At 41.5% G+C, this 20,701-nt stretch overlaps 1 protein-coding gene and 1 long non-coding RNA gene across 6 annotated transcripts in view; one reads left to right on the top strand and one right to left on the bottom strand.

Annotated features, from left to right (window-relative positions):
* The window catches only part of OSMR (oncostatin M receptor), a 32,395-nt gene extending 21,749 nt beyond the window's left edge, over window positions 1-10,646 (bottom strand). For 3 of the 5 annotated variants that reach the window (XM_080572891.1, XM_080572894.1, XM_080572895.1), the window contains exons 1-2: window positions 10,508-10,646; window positions 1,589-1,686 (exon numbers count right to left, since the gene is read on the bottom strand). In XM_080572891.1, coding sequence (XP_080429017.1) covers window positions 1,589-1,661 — 73 coding nt within the window. In that variant the 5' untranslated portion in view covers window positions 1,662-1,686; window positions 10,508-10,646. Of the gene's footprint in view, window positions 1-1,588; window positions 1,687-3,130; window positions 4,035-10,106; window positions 10,458-10,507 lie in introns of those variants that run through there. The other 2 variants (XM_080572892.1, XM_080572893.1) reach the window with 2 other exon arrangements.
* A 372-nt stretch (window positions 10,647-11,018) lies between these two features.
* Window positions 11,019-20,291, top strand: LOC308185135. The gene is made up of 3 exons (XR_013943147.1): window positions 11,019-11,156; window positions 13,374-13,463; window positions 18,008-20,291. It is a non-coding gene; the product is annotated as an uncharacterized lncRNA (long non-coding RNA).
* The last annotated feature ends 410 nt before the right edge of the window (window positions 20,292-20,701 follow it).

The following is a 20,701-nucleotide window of genomic DNA, read 5'->3' as shown; positions in this document are numbered from 1 at the left end:
CCCTTCAGGGTGCACTATTAAAAGAAAGACTTGCTTATCTACTGAGTTTCTTCTCCTCTGGGCAACTCTAGCTGTAAGTGTCACTAATGTGCTTATTACACTGATGATGTGCTTGCCTCTTTCTCTCCATCTGCATCTTTCTGTTCTAGCTAAAAATCTCATCCTGTTTCTCACCATGGAGACCTACCTGCCACGTTTAATTACTCTGCCCAAAACAAAGCTCTCATTTTTATTTATTTATTTATTTTTTTTCTCCATCTGTACAAGTGTCCCTCCACTATCTCCTTTTATTTGGATAACCTCACAGAACTTAAGATGGTCTACATCACCAGCCAGGGCTCACACACAGTACCAATAAAAAGCACAAACAATACAGCTATGGATTCTTCTAGAGCCCAAGATTTTGAACACCACTGAATTGCAATTTGGGAAATAAAAACTCCTGCAGTATAATATATATTTGTGCATATAGAAATGTTCGTAGCATTCACAGTTGCAACCTTCTCCTCCTAGGAAATTTAAATAATCAAGGCATCTTATGACTTGTTCTAACTGAAAGCTAACTCAGACTACATGAATAGCTTTATGATTAACAGCAGAGACTAATTCTACTCCTGAAAAACAGCATGTGAAAACAAGTGACTTAGCTATTGTAACACAGTAACTGTTTGGACTTGCCTGCATTGCAATGGTTTGCCACCCTAGGGATATTGGTAACTAAGTAACTGGCACCTTGTTGGAATGCAGTGTGAACATGTGAATTTCAACAATGGAGAGGGGAAAAAATCTGAAATACATATGTCACCTCTTTGGTATGATACCGAGTACATTCATACAAAAAAAATAATTGTATATATATATCAAAAAACTCTCTCCATCCTTAAACAACTCAGTTAAGGCAATATGATTTCTATTGTGAGGACTGGTTTGTTAAGTTCTGCCTCTTAATTGTGGTCATAGAAATCCAATAAAAATATTCATTATTTTTTTCCTTTAAATGGAAAATGACCAATACTACTGCCAGTAGCAAGCATGCAAGCAAGAGTTTTACCTTAAAATACACAACCTTCTGGAAAATTCCTTACATTTATCTTTGTTCCTTCAGAATAGGAATAAATGAGTATTTTTTTTCTCCATATTACATGCAGATGTGAAGTGTATGAAATAAAAATGTGGTCCTGAGATTTGAAGGCACGACTAGGAAAGAGCCTATGTAAGTCCTAATGTTTTCACAGATGAGAAAGACAGGAAAGCGAAAGTGAAGGGAAGGTGTAGAAAGCATATAAGTTGTCAGAGAAGAATTATTTAAAGATGACTAAGCACAGATCAAAAACATATGAGAGAGTGGGAAGAGGTATACAAATATAATCAGGCTTTGTGGCATTGCAATTAATTGATTCAATGGGAAATTTTGCATGGAGTTACAACAGGTAGTTTTTAAAGTTGCTTCATCTCTGTAACAAAATGAATAACTTGATTAGTCATGTAACATGTTGCTTAATCAAAGGAGAGTTACAAATGAGCAAGTCCAAAGCTTCAGTTGTCCTTAAAAGTTCATAGATAGCTTCCCAATGAAAAAGGCATTTACCTTGCTGTGAGTATGCAGTGTGGCAAGTCCTTAGGGGGAGCAATACTGCCAGAATCATGAAGTGATTCATCATTCATCTGCCTTTTCCTGCACACGACCTAACAAAAAAGAAGATATTTCTATTTATGTGTTTCTTTTAGGAAAAATGTATGCTAGACAATTGCCCAGATACTATTACTGCATGTAAGAATAAGTAAATAAATAAATAAAAACCCAACCACACAACACTCCAGGCAGTTTATGAGACATACAGGAAGAATGAACAAAGAAAGATAAGGAATGAAAAAAAAAAAAAAAAAAAAGACTTATTTTTAGGACCTGGTTACAGTGTAGTGAAAAATACATCACGCTTAAAAAGTTCAATTCAATCTAAAGAAATAAAACACAACCACACACAAATGTGGTTTTCCTCCATGTGTTCCCAAAGAATGTTAAAACTAAAGTTTGTCCTGATGTATTTTTGGCTTTCCTCTTGCGTAAGTAATGAGAGATCCACTCTAAAAAGGAAAAAAGAAGTATCAGAGGTGCAAAAGGTCTTCCAGTTTCTGCTGTACCAAGAAGCTTGGATGACGATGAATCCTGCAAACTTTGGCAAGCATGGTCCCTCTCAGCCTTTGCCAGTACCCAGGACACTATATGGAGGGCTATATTTAGGCTGGAGTTGAAATACATGCGTTGAAGTCTTAGCGCCTTCCATTCCTAAAAGTACTGTCATCTCCAGCTCCATAGGGCTCTACCTAGCAGTCTGTCTCCAGCTTTCACACTGTGACAGGATGAAACTCTGACTTGCACAGTTCAGTGTTGTCCTGAGGGACTGGCCATGTCAGACCTCATAAAACATGAGTACTGCCTGCACATTCCCCCATGTGGAAGGGAGAGGCAAACATTCAGCAGCAGTATGGTTAAAAGCACTCAGAGGGTACAGAAGTACAAACAACAGGAACAGGACTATTGGATACAGTTATCTTTAACTTATAGCTTCCATACTACATTTCTGGAGCTGTGTAGAATATTGATAAAGAGAGTTAACTTTCGTAACAGAAGTAGAAACTGCTTAGCAGGAAAGATAACCAGAATGACCTTCTGTCCCCACAAAAGCCAAGGACAGAATATTTACTAATTTCAGAGGTGCCAGGAATTTACTCCAGAATATCTTCCTGGAAGAAAACCTCCAATTTATTACCTCAGAGCTGCAGAAAATGACCCTGCCTTAGATTCACTGTGGTTTTGGAAAACCCTGAATTTCTCCAATGGCTAGAGGTAAAAGATTCCAACCTTTTTCTGCCAGTTTCTGAAGGTCAAAGGGAAAACGGGGATGAGTTGAGTGCCATGCAGCAGCCTCAAGTATCCTTGCTAGAGTGTGCCCCAACCTTCTCCTCATAAGTACAGATGCTTCACATGTAGGCCCCCAAACATAAATAGTGAGAGTTGCCTTCCTTAATGTATGCGCTTATGCAGCCTTTCTTGCTCATATCCTCAAGAGTATTTGGACAACATTAAAATCAACATGAATAAAGAATCTACGTAGTTTTGAGTACTTACACTTAATTCACATTGCAGCTAAGAGTGTTCCAAGAGCTATGGGCAATCAGCTTCTTCACGAATTCTCAAAGTTTAGACTCTTCTATTTTATTTTATTTTTGATCAACTGATTAAATTCGATATCTAAAAGGAAAAACCATTTGATACATTTTGTTGAAATAACCACTGCAGAATGGTTCTTTGCTATGCAGCAGAATGGCAAGTAAGTAGCACAGAAAGTTTTCCTGAAGTAGATTGTGCTAAAAATTCTGAAAACTCTTCAGTACATTGTTTTTATTTTGAATTATAGGAAATGAATACAAAGCCAAATCTTGCACACCCTTTCTCAGGAAAACAACAACAATAATAATAATAATAAATAAACAAATTGCCTTTAAAGGCAATTGAGTTGACTGTACCCTAAGACCAATTTCATGCAAGTGTAGTCAGTTAGGTTCAGGGGCATAACTCCTCACCTAATTATATTAGTGTGAAGAAAACGTGGTCCCACAGGACATTTTGATTTTGTAAACATTTTTGGGTTTGGACACAAATCTGTTTGACCTATTTGTCATGTATCACCTAAAAACTACATCCAATGGGAAAGTATTGTGGAAGTCAAAACATAGTAGAGTACTTGTTAAACTACTTCCTATTTGGAAAAAAAAAAAATCCTTTCCTGCTGTACAGAGGCATTGTCAGCTACTGTACTGAAATACCCGTCTAATTTAACTACCTCTGTCTGGTCATTTACGCTACCAGTTCACTGATGACACATCCTATCTCATTTCTATTGCTGCACACTACAAATACGGTACTCTACTAAAGGAAAGTGTATTATAATAAATGACCATTGGAATATAAACATATTTGGAATTTTACAATGCTTTTCACTATTCAGTGTGCTAATAGTCTCATTTAACACTGTAAAGTAAACTGTGATAAAGTGCAACATTGTAGCTGTCAAACAAATTACCATGGGAAAGGCTTTGAAATTCTCTAACAAAAGAGAAAATGACTTATATTGAAATTAAAAAAAAAAAAATTATTTAAAAAAATAAAAAAGAAATACAGTCCTTTACAGTACTCATAAAAGAAATACATGAGTAGTATTTTGACCTAAATCATCTTGATGCAGAAACTTCTATTCACGCCCATTAATCATGTACAGTAATTGCTACCAACAAATGTCAAGCGCTTACTCTGCAATATCAATAATTAAATACTGTTATAAAGCAACCATTTAAAATGTGTCTAAGTTAAAAAGATTAAAAGAGAATCAAAATATTTGTAGAAAACACATCATCAATATCAATCAATGAAAAAAAAAATAACATGATGATATTATGATTAACTACTTCTTTGCCAAAAGTGAAAGCAATTGAACAACAAAGGAGATGGAGTAAGGTAGTCAGGGAATGTTTTCAGGTATCTAAATTCACTACCCTGAAACAGGCAAAGCACTGCCTCTGAGAACTATTGAGCTACTACCAAATGCCACCAGAAATGTGGCAATGTCACAACCATCGTTTTGCCAAATAGCTTGGTTGTCTATTTGCCAATCTGAAAAGTTACAGAGCAACGTTCTTTGAGAAACGCCACACTTGTATGCCACAGTTCTTCATCTGGGAATGAATCACTGTTGACTTTTTCTTTGAAGCCTAAGAGAAGTCATGTGTTGTCACCACACTCCAGCCTGGAATGCCTGTGACACTTGCTTCCATGAACCGCAGGTTAAGAACAAGAAGTTCTTATGCCAGAGATTTTGAATATGGGCAGCAGACACACAGTTTGAATACTTTTTCCTTTCTAGTTACTTCTGTCATCAAAATAATTTTGCAACAGCTTTTCTCTAGAATCAGAGTCATTCACCCAAGTTTTGAAGAACTCCGAGGATGGAGAAGACACAGCTCCTCTAAACAACTTGTTCCAGTGTATCTATGTGAATATTTTTTCCCTGTATATTCAAACTGAATTTTCCTTTCTACAATTTGCACTGTTTCCTCTTGTCTTTCTGCAAAAGGCTTAGTTTTGTCTTCTCCATGACTTCCCATTAGTTAGGTGAGGACAGTGGTTAGAGCTGCCCTTAGATTTTTTTTCTCAAGCCTAAGCAAACTCAGGTCCTGCAGCTACTCCTCCTACGCGCGCTCCAGCCTCCAAGCCCTCCTGGTCACTCTGCTGAACTCGGTCCAGTCTGTCAATTGTCATCGTATCAGGAGCCCCAAACTGGACACATACGTGGCATCACAAGTGCCAAACAAAAGGAAATAACCACTCTACTTGACTGACCACGTTCTTGCTCAGTACGTGGTAAGCCACCCTTGCCACCGAAGCCCACTGCTGACTAATATGCAGCAGGTCCTTTTTTGCTGTGTGACTGTTCTCAGCTCCCTGACTGCCCTGCTCCCTGCAACTCCACCCAGCAGGAGTTTGCATTTGTCTCTGCTAAATTTCCTAAGTTTTGTCAGCTCTGTTCATCCTGGTTGTTGTTTCCCTATAAATTGCATCCTTGCCTGACAGAGTATCAATTACTTATATCAATTTGGTGTCATCTGCCAACTATTTAAAGACACTTTTCATTCCACTGTCCAGAGCGTTGATGAAGATGTTAAGCAGCACTGGCTCAAATAGGGCATCACTCCAAATGTCTACCAGACATAAACTTTGAAGAACTGATCCTTAAGACTAACAGTCCAGACAGTTTTTGCTCCCAAATAGTAGTCTACTAATTTATTGCCTTAATTTGGACACATGTATACTGTGAAAAAATCATTAACATCCACTGTTCTGCTCTTGTCCACAGAGCCAGCCATTTCAACACTGGAAATAAATTGTGTCATTCACATTTGACTTCCCCTTGGTAGATCCATGGCATCTGTTCCCAAACACTGTCTTTTCCCTTACAAGCCTGGAAACGGCTTTCAGAAAGACTTGCTTCCCAATAGTCCCAGAGATTGAAGTGAGGCTGACCAGACTACAGTTTCTTAGGTTTGCTTTCTTGCCATTTTGTGAAGATGGGTGTAACATTTGCTTTTTCCAGTCATCAGGGACTTTCCCCAATCTCCAGAACTCTTAACAGAAAAGACAGTGAACAGACTCTTAGGAGAACCACGGAATCGTTTGATGATTCTGTTACAATTCTGCTCTCTGACGTCTTACTCAGTGCCTAGACAGTTACTACTCTGTGTTTATATAAATTAACTAGCATCTTCAGATGGACACTGGGTCTCACTCGTGAGGAATTCTGAACAGTTTCACAAAAGTTCCACGGTACTTTAAAGCATGACTCAATATAAAGATGACACAATCAGGCCCTTAGATTTTGTATTTACACTTGAAGTGAAACATCGGTCTCAGACAATGTAAAGAAGGTTTAAAGTACGTATAAACAAAACTACACTAACAGCCACTTCTGCAATGTGAATGTAACATAATATACACAAAAATGAAGATAAGCCTGTTATTGTTTCTTTTAGAAAAATAATACCACATTAGTTTGTTTCAATTTTCCATACAAAAAATATTTTTCTTCAAATTATTTTCTATTTACTGACTTACATACTTACTATACTTGCAGAAAAGTATACTTGTACTCAGACAATACATTTGACTACAATCCAAACCAATGTTCTAAAGTGGTTCTCAGAAAGAAAAAAAAAAAGAAAAGGAACATCCTTATGCATTAAATGTATGGGGATCATGTGTAAGGAACATCCTTATACATGAAATGCTAACCTGTTTTCAACTGTAATTTTCTTATGAGAACTTCTTCTACTGGTCTTCATTCTACAGTTGCCCTGATGATTTCCTGCCCCCTCACCTGTTCCATTCAGTTCTCTCTCTCCTTGCTTATGCTCTACTTTCCTCATCCACCTCTCTCCTTCCTCAGGGAAATATGCAAATGGAAGAAAAGAAGATTAAATTACGCTATTGGTGACCTAAGAGATTTTACTCTATGCAGTGAAGGTTGTGGGAAGAGAATCATGTGAATGCTCTCAGCTAGGAGCCACCAGGCCTCGCAGATGTCTGGATACCAAAAGAAAGCATAGAAAAATAGATTCATTTCAATTACAAATGACATTTAGCATGACAGCACCTAATGAAACTTACTGACACAAGCCAAAAAGCAAGATGGCATCCAGCCCACTCCCCACAAACCATGCAAAATATTGCTGCTCGTGTTTTTTCTTGGCTTTGCTTTAACATGGGAAGGAGAGACAGTGGTCCACAGAATGCCTGGTGTTTTCAAGGGACACAAAGCAAAAGCAGTTGACAGTGACTTTCTCTGTACTGCAATGCACTTTCTCTACACTGCAGTACACATCTTCAAGTGTTATCTGCTGGCTTAAAACTACACAAGCTTTAAGCAAACTTTTCTGTTTCACCCCTCTGACTTTCTTAGGCAGTATTGTATCAGTGACAGTTTACCTAAGTACTCCGCCAGCTTCCCCAGCCCACTCTAATTCTTCACCAGCATTAACAACAGTATCTCCAGTTCTCATTTCTGTGAGGAAATCAAATTACTGGAACACCGTGTGAAATGATCTATAAAATCAGTGATAATACTAAGCCTTAGGCTGAGGATGATTGGACACAAAATGGTCTGTCAGAGCTACAAAAGTTAGTTGCACAAGAAAATTTTCGTTTTTACCCTCCCTTTCTTTTCCCCCTTCTAAAAGTTCTGTGCAGGAAATAAAGCAGACAGGTGTCTTGTTGGACTGTAGACTGCACCACTGATAGGTTTTTCCACTCATCAATACATATTCTACTTGTAATTCTTCTATGGGAAAAATTCCCTTTCCATGTAACCTGAGGTGTAATAAGACAGACATAAGTGGACTTAGGACTGCCCAGTTTAACTTGGAATTAATCAGTCCTGATAGATATATCAGTAGCGCAGAACCACTTTGGAGACCTGGCAGCAACTGCAATAATAATATGCAGCAACAGGAATTGTTCAGAGACCTGACAACTACAAGCAATCACTCAAGAAGTGGAGACAGCACGGGAACAAATTACCATGGGAAGAGATAAAATCTCTTCCTGCAGGTAATTTGTGAATAGTCTAAATAAATATCTTCAATTAAATTGTTTCTTCTTCAGAGAAAAAAGATTGTTTAGATGATTGCTGTAAGTCCCCTTCTGGCCAATGCTTTTATGATTCCACGGAAAAGAGGAAAAAGAAATTCCAATTATTCATCTCATAAATATGCTTAAGATAAACATTTTGACAAAGTTCTCTTCCAAGGCACTAAAGCACCGAAATTCAGCTGAAACCTCTTTCAGGATCAGGGTCATGGTATTCATGAGCCAGTGGCTGTGAGCTGGAGCTGTACAATGCACATACTGCTGCAGTGCCTGGAATACACGTGTGTCTAAGAAAAGGAGGTCCCTGCTATGAATTTCTATCATTAATTCACCATAGATTTGATCTGCCTTGTCTTTGTCACATCACAAATCATGCTTCATACGATTTTCATTTCTCAGCCACCCTTTGCTTGTTTAAGACAGCTGCCACCTGCAACCCAAATCCTGAAATGAGCCAAAGCTTGTACACAGGCTGGAAAAAGAAATACTTTCAGTTCCTATGATCCATAAAAGTTAAAAGGAGAATATTAGACAGGGACACTAAGCCGTAAGCACTATCAATCAGAAAAATTTTCCCAAACCAGATGTGGAAGAGGACTGTCAGTGACACAAATGCAGTAATAAACATTTGGATTCATACGACATTTTTCATCATATATTCCTATTCCCTCTTCTTGGCAGACAAACAGACTGAGGACAGGAATCACAATTCTTATCAGGCAACACTAGGTCACTATCGTAGCTGATGTGTTTAGCATCAAAACATATCTTTATAAACTCCTTCCACAGCCACCAAAGAGAAAGAGGCAGCCATAGAGAGGAGGACTAACTCATCCCCTGCAGGCATTTTTTTCTCTTAAACAGGCAGATAGATAGAAAAGTGCCAAAAAGATCTAGAATGCCCTAAGCAAACAATTTGTACAAAGACCCTGGACTGAAGTGTATTGCTGCTCTCCTGACTCTGCAATCCCCAATATTGCATCCTCCCTTGCAAATGAACAGTGCGGAGCTGACGTCTGACTGAGGCGGCTTTACTTGCCCTCGAAGTGGGGAGCAATGTCGAATCATCTGAAACTTTGTGAGTTTTGGTAAAGTAGCATCTGCCAAAGCATCCTGCAACTACACTGCTCATTCTTTAAAATAAATGTCACAAAGTTTATACAAAATGTGATTTGCAACAATTCTGAAAAAAAAAAAGTGCATATTTGAGATCCACAGCAGATGAACAGTGCTTTTAGTCCTTGCATTCAACTCTTCTTTCTCCAAGTAATTTTAAAGATAGCTTCAACAACACTTAGCTTATTTACAGAAAATACAACTGTGTATAAGACACTGAAAGCTCCTAAAAAGCCTTTGAGATCTAATGAGTGAACAACAAGATTTTAAAAGCTGTATATGGAAGAAAGGATTTTATATAATTAAGGTCTGATACACATACAATCACTTCATTACTTAGGGATAACTTTATCTCCTGTATTTTGATACAGAGAAAGCTCTTTGATGTTGTTCTTCCGAACAGCTTTGCCAAAACAGGAAAACATTACTTATGATTTGTCCCACGAGGGTTGAAATCCAAACAAAAATGTAATTAAACTGGGGGGGGGGGGGGGGGGGAGCGGGGGGAAGGGGGCCTTTTTTCAGTACCTGTGATCCAGAAAAGTTTAAAGGAGAGTGTTAGACAGGGACACGAAGCTGTAAGCACTCGCTGCCACTTGGGCTGCCACGGCCCGCACCTCGCCATGCGCTGCAGGCATGGTCTGCTCGCAGTGCGAGGAGCTGCGGGAGCAGCAGCCAGCCCTGGCACACAAAGTCTACATAAAAAGAGGGATGGAAAGGTTGCGCCCCAAAACAGCCCGGCCCCACCGAACACGGTGGAGCTGACAGGAATCCACGGTGTTTTCTCACGTACCGCGCTGTCCTCTGGATTACGGGTGCTTCAAAGCAAAGCAGCGCTTCTCCGTGCCACCCTGGCTCCGGAGGCCGGGGTTTGTCAGGCTCGGGGCGCACCTGGCCTTTCGGTTCCGGCGCTGCCTCGGAGCAGCGACCTCCGAAGGGAGCGGGCGAGCAGCGGCGGCATCCCCGCTCCTCCTGGCTCCGGTGGCGGGGGAGCGGCAAGGTCCGAAGCCCGTTTTGGGGGACGAGGGGGCGGCTGGAATAGCGGGGAGCCACCGAACCCCAAAATGATGAAATTGCTCCCGAAAAGCCGGCGGGGAAGGGGTGAACCCCCTCAGCGAGAGAAGGAAGAGGGGGCGGCTGCTAGGACAACACCGCGGCGGTGGGAGGGAGGGGGGGGAGCCCGCCACAACTCACCTGCAGCTCCCTCAGGAACCCGGGGGAAAACACGTCTACCCCCGGCAGGACGTGCCGGGAAGGGCGACGGCGAGGCCAGGCAGGGCGGCCCCTCCTTCCGCGGGCAGGCTGGGTGAGGAGCGCCTCAGGAATTTCCTCCCGGCTCCGGGAAGCACGGCTAGGCTCCCCTGGCCGCCCTCCCGGAGGCGGTCGGGTCCCGCCTCCCTCAGTTCCTCAGGGCCCGTCGCCATCTTCCCGCTCCTCGAGGGGATGGCGCCGAGGCGCCATGCGGGGCTGTGTCCCCGCGGCTCGTGTGCCTCCCTGGGCTGGCCAGGGCTGGGGGGCTCGGCAGCAGCCTGCCTGGTTCCTCCGGCTGTCCGCCCAAAATCCCGCTGGGGAACCAGGGGTTGATGAAGGGTATGGTTCGCCAGGCCGAACTCTACTCTCTCAACGCCATGGGAGGAAGACAAGTCTTTCTCCTCATCCATTTCCCGGTGCTTCAGGACCACGCCTGGTGAGGTGTGAGGTGTTCCGGGAAGGACATGCCCCAAGCTCATTGGTCACTGCTTCCATTGCATGACTGAACCATCAGAAGGCCTCCTTCAAGCCTAGCACTTGTCCTTCTCAGTGTGTTCAAAGTGAAGGTTTCCCCAGTTCGTAGCAGTTTTAGGTAAGAGAAGTCTTCTGTCTCATGATTCCTTTTTCCTAAGCTGCTTTTACATGTTAAACTTTATTCATGCATTCTGTCTGTTTTCATTGCTCTCCTCCTGATTGTTGCCAATTCTTGGAGCTTGGTTACTTTTCTCTCGGTAGGATGTGGACTGAGAAGTCCTCACAGCCAGTATTACTTTTCTACCTCCTTATACATATTTTACCTTTTTTCATAACAGCATAATGTTGTCAACATGTTGCACTGAGGCACCCTGACACTTTTCTTCCGAATTGTTCTCTGGACGGATGTTTCCCACCCTCTATTAAGTAACACCCTGCTGCTTTAGTCAGGTTTTCTTTCCTTTTTTTTCATGATGCTTTTACTTTATAGTCAAGCAAATGATCTCCTGTGAGAGAGTAGTCTTATTCTTCAGTGTTACCCTGGAGAATTACATCTATTTCACCCATCCTGTGCATGGTGAGTCATGTAAACTGAACTTTTCATAGATGGTCACTGGTTACTCATTTTGCATTGCCCACATGGATGTTTGGAGGCACTAGTACTAACCATTTACTGCTCCATCAGAATGCAGAGGGGTTAAGTACATGAAAGGTCATCTAGCTGCATAGTTTTACTGAAAATTCGAGTCACAGATGTCTAAAGATCAGATGCCAAAATTGTGACATGTTTTTTCTTTTTTTTTCCTTATGCTCGTTAGCAACTCACTGTAATATGTTAATAATTTCTGTCTTCTGATGTGTTTAGACAGTATAATCAGAAAAGCATACTGAAAATTTATCAGTTCTATATGTGAGAGTAGGCTTTGAATAATATGCAATAAATATAACGTGGGAGGTTCATACATTAAACAATCTGGTAGGAAAAATGACATATCACGTAATGAAAACTAAAGGGAATAAACTAAGACAGCTTTGTTCTAGCACTTTTTAAATTTTGAATGGGGGTATTTGAACTCCTTTTGGCCTTTTAGTGTAGGGGTGGAAAAAATTGTACATACTATTTTAAAGATAAAATATGTTATTTTCTGCTTTAAGACCCCTTGTCTGTGTGTGAAAGCATTTCTTCTTTTAGGCATTTACTGGAGATACATGTTAAAAAATCTGCCAATATACTTAAAGGCTTCTTAATCATTTCAACTCTGCTGTGTATTACAAGTTTTCAGCCTCTTCTCACCTGACTGTTTGGATAGCAGCAGTAATGTCTGATGCTGCTTTTCCACACTGATCCACATAATCCAGCAGTTCCAGCATAAGCAATGTAGTAGCTTATCGTTTTTGAACGCACCATACTTCTGAACTGGCTTCTCACTGCTGTCTAGGTACTGATCAGTTCAGGGTACTGTTTAGTATCTAAAAACCTAAGAAGTTATGGAATAATATTTATAAAGAATTTATAAAGTGTTTCAAAAAACAAGTTGCCAGATTTTTCATATATGAGGCAGGAAAACTGAAATAGAATAGAAAAACACACAGATAAATCTAAAAGAGAACTGGGCACTGCGATGTACAGTGTTACAATGTCTAAAAAACTTTAAGTCCCAAGTTAGGTCCCAAAGATCTTTATATACTGAATCATAGAAATGTAGACTGTAAAGGCATAGACAAAGACATCCATTCCAGCCTGAGATCCTCTTTAACTTCAGCTCTGAATTCCCCCCCACCCCCCCTTAGATGTATAGTTGCTCACATACATGTATCCAAGGCCCTGCTCAGGTATGACACAGCTGCATAACCTTAACCCAGACTGCTATGAGATAGTTGTGAGAACATCTGTAGAGAGATAAGGAAGAAGTACAGATAGAAGTAGGGCTGTTGACATGAGATCAATGGCACTTCAAGGATTTAGGAGGGAAAACACCAGCATGAAGAGTTATAAAATCCCAAAAGGAAAAATCACCTGGGGAAGGCTAGTCAAGCTAGTCAGTCTAGTTGGGGACTAGCTGGGAATCAATATGTCTTACCATCATTGTTGATGGAGCTGGTGGAGGGTGGCAACTGGGCGATGCTGAGAATCCTGTCCAGGGGAGCCATGGGAAGTGACCCTTCCCATTCTTCTTCATGCCTTCCTGCCCTGCAAAGGCTTCTTGGGTAAATTAACAAAAGTGGCAGGCATAGTAATGCCTAGTCTAATAGCTCATTAAACCCTAGCTAGCTTTTGTGTGTGTTAGCGAATAAGTAACTGCTTTTTTTTGAATTATGTATATTCTTTTTACAGAGTGTCTGCACTTGCCTAAAAGTGTCTGAACAAACTGACCAAGGAGTACCATAATACAACTCCCATTCAAAGCAGGCCTTTGCCTGTCTGGTAAGTCTGGAAAGCCTTCAAGAATGGCAATTTCAGAACCTTCCTGGGTGACCTGTTTTAGCTTTCCTTCTAGAGAAGAAATTTTCCTAATATTCATCCTGAGCATCTCAAAGCAGTTTCTGACTGTTGCCTCTTTCTATCTTTAGTTATTTGCCATTTCCAAGAAATGTTGCTTGTCCACTTTGTAACTGTTTTTCAGATAGACATAGGTTGCCTTTGCGTGGTCTCTTAGTCTCCGCTTTGGAAAATTAAGCAGGTTTGCAGTTCATATGCTCTAAGCCCCTGACAGTCTTGGTACCCCTCTGCTGTATCTTCTCCTGTTTCTCAACATCTCGCTTGAACTAAACTGCCTAGAACTGGACACAGTATTCCAGTTTCCTCACTGCAAATTAGAGGGACTATCATAGCTCTGCACCTGCACACAGGGCTCTATCATGACTCCTGTTTGTTCCCCATGCTGTATCACTTCAGGTGGGCACCCAGGCATGATGATTTCTCCCAAAAGTATGAGAGCTCCCCCCATAAAGCTTTCAGCTTCCTTTATGTGTGCATAAGCTTGGGGTGGCAGCCAACAAGTCCACCACTTCCCACTCATGTATAAATGTCTGAAAGGAGGGTGTCAAGAGGATGGAGCCGGTCTCTTTTCACTTGTGCCCAGTGACAGGACAAGAGGCAACAGGCACAAACAGAAGCACAGGATGTTCTGGCTGAATATGAGAGGGCACTTCTTTACTGTGAGGGTGACAGAGCACTGGAACAGGTTGCCCAGAGAGGCCGTGGAGTCTCCTTCTCTGGAGATATTCAAAACCCGCCTGGGTGCCCTCCTGTACAATGTGCTCTAGGTGATCCTGCTTGGCAGGGTCGTTGGACTAGATGATCTTCAGAGGTCCCTTCCAACCCTGGCCATTCTGTGATTCTGTGATTCCCTCACTTCATTGTCAGTCATCATCTCTCTCTCCAGTATTCTAGTTTAAAGATCACTTTGGGATGGCCAACTTGTTGGGAAAGATGTTTTTGCCCTAGTTAGTCAGGTGGCTCTCATCTCCCAGCAGTCCTCAGTCCTCAACAAGTGTCCCATGGTCATAAAATCTGACTCCTTTGTGTTGACACCAGCTGTGCAAACATATATTGACCCTCAGAAATCTCCATTTCCTGAAGGAACCTTTTCCCTTCTATAGTAGGGTTGGGGAGGCACCGCCTGAGTTCACATGTCCTTAAGCATCACCTCCAAGCCAAATGTTCACACTTGATACACTCAAGGTCTCCTCTCATAGCATCATTGGTTCCCACATGCAAGATCAGCATGAGATACTAGTGTCAGTACCAGGCAAGCCTTAGCAGTCTCTCTCTCCACAATGTCCTGGATTCAAGTCCCAAGATGTTTTGATGCTTTGTTAAACAGAGTTCCCAGGCCTTCATCTGCATCCAGGACACTGAGCCTATTCTGTAGCTGCACATCTGCAGGCAGAGAAGGAGCCATCTTCCTGGTGCCAGAAGTTGAAGATTCCAGCTATCACCATCATGAGAGTCTCCATTTCCAACCCAATGCACACATGCTGCTTGCCCTCCTTTCAGTTGAGGTTTCAGGCTCTCGAATTTGTAGGACCTTGGAGAAGTTCTGGTGAGCTGCACTTAAACAGGCCTCTTTCTAGCATCCTTCCTCTCAGAGGAATGTTGGAAAGAAGAACTTAAAACACCCTTTTATAGAAGTTCATAGACCGTTTTAAAAGTCAAGATACCCTGAAGCTCTCTCTGTCCTGAAGCTCTCTCTTTCTGGCAGTAGCAGGCACCCTGAAGTTCATGGAATCATAGAACAGTAGAATGGTTTGGGTTGGAAGGGACCTTAAAGATCATCTAGTTCCACCCCCCTGCCATGGGCAGGGATACCTCCTACTAGATCAGGTTGCCCAGGTCCACATTCAACCTGGCCTTGAGCACTTCCAGGGAAGGGGCATCCACAAATTCTCTGGGCAAAGTGTTCCTTCCAGTGCCTCACCACCTCTTAGTAAAGAATTTCTTCCTAATGTCTAATCTAAATCTCCCCTGTTTTAGTTTAAAACTGTTCCCCCTTGTCCTATCACTATCTGACAATGTAAAAAGTCACTCTACATCTTTTTTATAAGCACCTTTTAAATACTCAAAGGTTTATATGAGGTATCCCTGGAGTCTTTTCTTCAGGCTGAACATCCTCAGCTCTCCTAGCCTGTCTTCATAGGAGAGCTGCTCCATCATTTTTGTGGCCCTCCTCTGGACCCGCTCTAACAGCCCCACATCCTTCTTGTGCTGGGGGCCCCAGACCAGGACGCAGCACTCCAGGTGGGGCCGCACAAGGGCAGAGCAGAGGGGCACCATCCCCTCCCTCCACCTGCTGCCCACCCCTCTGTTGGTGCAGCCCAGGACGCAGTTGGCCTTCTGGGCTGCAGGCACGCACTGCTGGCTCATGTCGAGCTTTTTGTCCACCAGAGCCCCCAAGTCCTTCTCTGCAGGGCTGCTCTCAATGGGTTCTTCTCCCAGTCTGTGCTCATGTCTGGGATTGCCCCGACCCAGGTGCAGCACCTTGCACTTGGACTTGTTGAACCTCGTTATGTTCACATGGGCCCAGTACTCAAGCTTGTCCAGGTCCCTTTGGATGGCTTCCCTTCCTTTTGTTGTAACAAACACGCCACTCAGCTTGGTGTCATCTGCAGTCTTGCTGAGGATGCAACGTCTATGTCATTGATAAAGATACTAAACAGCACTGGTCCCAAGATGGACCCCTCAGGGACGCTGCTCATCACCGGGGCCTCCACCTGGACATAGAGCCATTGACTACAACTCTCTGGATGCGCCCATCCAGCCAATTCTTTATCCACTGAATAGTTCACTCTTCAAATTTAGAGAAAAGGATGTCATGTGGGACCATGTCAAAGGCCTTGCAGAAGACATCAGTCAGTCTTCTCTTGTCAACTGATGCAGTCACTATATCATACAAGGCCACCAGATTGGTTAGGCAGAATTTGCTCTTGGTGAAGCCATGCTGGCTGTCTCAGATCACCTCCTTGTCCTGCATGTGCCTTGACGTTGCTTCCAGGAGGATCTGTTCCATGATCTTCCCAGGCACAGAGGTGAGGCTCACTGGTCTGTAGTTCCCCTGGTCTTCCTTTCTAACCTTTTTAAAAATGGGAGCGATGTTTCCTTTTCTCCAGTCACTGGGAACTTCACCTGCCAGGACTTTTCAAATAAGATGGAGAGAGGCTTGGCAACACCATCTGCCAGTTCCCTCAGGACCCTGGGATGTGTGGCATCAGAGAGTTCAATGACCTAGTGGAAGTTTCCATAAGGTCTAGAAAATCTACAGGCAGAGCATGGAAACTGATGTGTAAACTGCTGTCTGTTGGTTGCCTCTGTTAGTTGTCATTGTTATGTCATGTCTTTTCCTTTGCTTTGCTTTCTGCAGATACTAATATAAGCAGGTTTCATTATTAGGAGCACTCAGGTGAGAAGTATTGAGCTTATGCTTTAGGAACGCAAATTTTGAAATGATTACTATTTAGGATACTACAGCAGCCTACATTGGACTTGTGTAAGAAACTTTAAGTGGCAACACACCAAAATTTGGATTCTAAATAGCAAGTCCATGGAATATATAACACTAGAAGATTAAATGCATCAGATAAGTAAAAGGCATAAAGAGATTCCTCTGTGTGTGTGCATCTTTGTTTTTGTGTCTTTCTTCAGACAGGGATTGTTGATAATAAGTACTAATGTTAGGAATTCTTCACATTGTCTGCCTACATATTCAGGCCGTGTAGGGTTGAACTCACTAAGAATTCATGTGGGCATGATTCTGGGGTAAAAAATAAACAAGTCAGGAAAATACTCAGATCCTTCTGCATATTTTGCAAATCCTCTTTGCTGATGTTTGCCTGGACAGAAAAAATAACCTGCTCTAAGAGAGAAGAAGAGCTTGATTACAATTCTGATACTGAGTAGAAAAACAGTCATGACACTTAATCTCCTTGAGATTTGCTACATATGTTGAATCTCTTATGCAGTAACATGTATGGAAAAGCTTGAAGTTCTTTCAGTTGTAAATCTATATTTAAAATAGTGTGAAAGAGTCTGAAAGGCCATCCTTAACCCTATAGCAGAATGAATCATGCCCACATCCTAATTCTTGGAACATTCTTTAAAACTTTCATTGCCCGAAATTCTACTGCTTTCCAAGACAGTCTAGCTAGAGCTAGAACCTAACTATCCTTAGCAGTAGAAAATTCTCTAATATGTAAACCAAAAATCCTTACTAGCTTTTTATCCCCACCACTTTCTGCCTACAAAGTCCAAAGACCAAATTATTCTCTTATTTGGCAGACGCCTCTGAAGTATTGAAGGTAAATCACAGGATCAGCTCATCCCTCTCTAGGTTGAATAAATTCAGTTCTTTCAGTAGTTTAAAGAGTACTGATTGTGATCACTGCTATCCTCATCACTCCCGAAGTCCAGTTCTAAAAGAAGAAATAAAGGACACAACACTCACACCTCATCAACACTGTATTTTCTTACAGATGACACTTCTGTTCCTACCTGTCTGTTTATTTGCTCTTTCTTCTGAAGAAGGATGTTGTTGACTGAAGATCTGCCTGTGATTTTCTGTAAGCCACAGATCATGTTGTCAGCTTCTCTTTATCCTGATTGTTCAATTGATTATTTCTGCTTAACACTACAACATTGCACTGTCCCTATTGATACACCATTTCTCTATTTTGTCTATTTTCAATTTTAATTCTGTTTTCTAATGTGCTTGTAATCTTTCATAGCTTCATACCATTTGGAAATCCAATAAGCATCTTATCTTTTATCAGATTGCTGAGTGCTAACAGACAAAACAGATTCTTTGCAACTCCACTCAGGACATTGTTCCTTCTTAACAGTGAACCACTGTTAACTGCTTTCTGCCTGCACAGTGATAACTTCAAAAACCCAAATAAAACAAACTACTATTTTCCATAAACAGTGTTCCTCATGCAAGATTTAATTTCCTCCAGAAACAACTTTTATTTGACATCAGTAGTTGCAGAAGATTTGGTACTGATTTGGAGCAAAGGACAGCACTGTGTTCTCAAGCTGAGCTGTACTGGACTGAAGAATGTGTATTGAATCAGGTGTACTATGTAGTGCAGCCAGAATGCCAACAGGATTTCAACAGTATTCATGGAGTTCCTCTGTGAGTAATTTTGGTCATCCCACAGCTGCAGAGGAAAGTCAGTGAAACTGTGTAATTATATCAGTGGTGGACTGAGCTAATATTCTTTGCCTCTCGATAGGCATCTTGGAGTCAAGCTGGGATTCTTGGCTGCCAACATGAACTGTGTCTGGAAATGTAGGAGGAATGGTCTGCACTTGTTTTGCTGGTGTACCCTGAGTATCCTACATAAATAAACTTTGTGCTTTCTGTAGACATTTCCATTCTGCCTGTGGGAGGTTGCTGTAAAGGGCCTGAGCTTGTATCAAATTGCAATGTGTGGTACACAAACCTGTGTGGCTCCAGCAACATTCTCTCCTCCAGGCATATTTCTTTGATCAAGTAATAATTGTGGTTCTTAACAAGAGATGGTGCAAGTGTTATATGTGTGTAATCTGATAACAATCTCAGCTAACATGTAACAAGTGTACGTCTGTTCTAAAAATGAAAAGCACAGTAGCGTAAGTAAACTATGGGACTGCTGAAGAAAAAAAATGATCATTTATTTGCCATTAACTAATAACGGCACAAAATTCATGATGTTAAACAATATTTATTAAGGTATTTATTAAGAATTAATATGTCACTTCAAGTCTCCATCTGTACAATCCTTAAATTCAGTCCTTTAGTCATCCTTTGAGGTTGTTCCAAGCAAGCGTTTGAACGTCTTTCAGCTGAGGATAGAATTGAATCACACTCTTCACTTACAAGTAGAGCATTGTGGCCAGTAGGCTGTTAAAAAAGGACTGTGTGCCTTTACTTTTTAATAGGGGGTGTCCTCAACATGTTCCTGTGAGGGACAAATATGTGCAACATGCAATAATCATAAATATTCATACCCTTAGAAATGGACCTCCTGGGCATTCCTCCACCTAGCTTTTGACCTCAGAATTGTTTTTGCAGGCTATATGCACCTCACACTGAATTCTGTGTGTGTGAAGTCTAAGTGCTCTAGGAATTTGAATGAAGAGACGCCAGTTGTACTCAGACTTCCAGATTAGTGTATAACTAGATGGGATTTCAGAGGGAGAATTGTTTTTTTGCCTAAGAACCTCTTTAGATGACTATATGCTTTACTGGATCATCCCAGATAGAATCGGCTCAAAAACATCTATTCGTTGGGACACAGGATATTTTCCATTAGTTTTTCCTAGGAGAAACTCTGTGCTACCATCTTGTGGTAAACTAGAGGAAGATACATCAAGAGCAAACATTTTTTTCTTGTACGGGTGTCATGGGTTAAAATGCATTTCATATTTGGATCATTAGACTAGTAAAATATGGAGAGTGTGATGGAACACTCAAGGACAGCAGAGTAAACAGAACTTAGGGTGCTGAGACAAAGTTGTCATATATAGAGTTTGCGTGCTCAAAAAATCATGGGTTCATGCTTTTTTGCTGTGAAAAAGTTTGCTAGAATGTAAAACAGGGCCCAGGATTTGTGTGTGTGTGATCAAAACATTATAGTGTTAGCAGAGCTGCTTGCTTTCCTTTACACTGGACTTATTCAGGTCATCTCTACTCCACTGTCTGTCATGTCCAAATACAACAGCACATGTTTAGTGACTGTATAATGGAGGTGGGCATACCCAGAAGCAGGAAGAGAAGATTCTCTGTGGATTCTTGCTGCGCTATGGACTTTTCACCCCAATGTAAGAACAGTTAAAACCCCAGTATCTGACTCAGAAATCATGTCTATTTCCCACTGAAGCCAATAACAGTAAAAGAGCTTTAGTTGATATGCATTTTTGTCCAGCATAGAACGGATGGAATCAGGGTAACCAGAGGAGATCCAGGTAAGAATGAGGTCCCAATTTGACCAACATTTGCAGAGCAAAAATCAAGAATTTAAGAGTGAATACTCCAAGATCAGATCAATGCATGGACATTGATGCTTCCAGATGCAAAAAACAGTATTCCAGTAGGAGACAGCAGCTAGCAAGAGATGACACAAAGGTTACTTCTCTGAAGTCTCTTTGGTGTCATGATACTAGCCTGAGGCCATTCCTGAGTTCTG

This window comes from Anser brachyrhynchus (genome assembly GCF_964034855.1).
Source record: "Anser brachyrhynchus genome assembly, chromosome: Z".
In the NCBI taxonomy this organism is placed as follows: Eukaryota; Metazoa; Chordata; class Aves; order Anseriformes; family Anatidae; genus Anser; species Anser brachyrhynchus.
The sequence above is the reverse complement of the archived record's forward strand: the minus strand, read 5'-3'. Positions and strand labels throughout refer to the sequence as shown.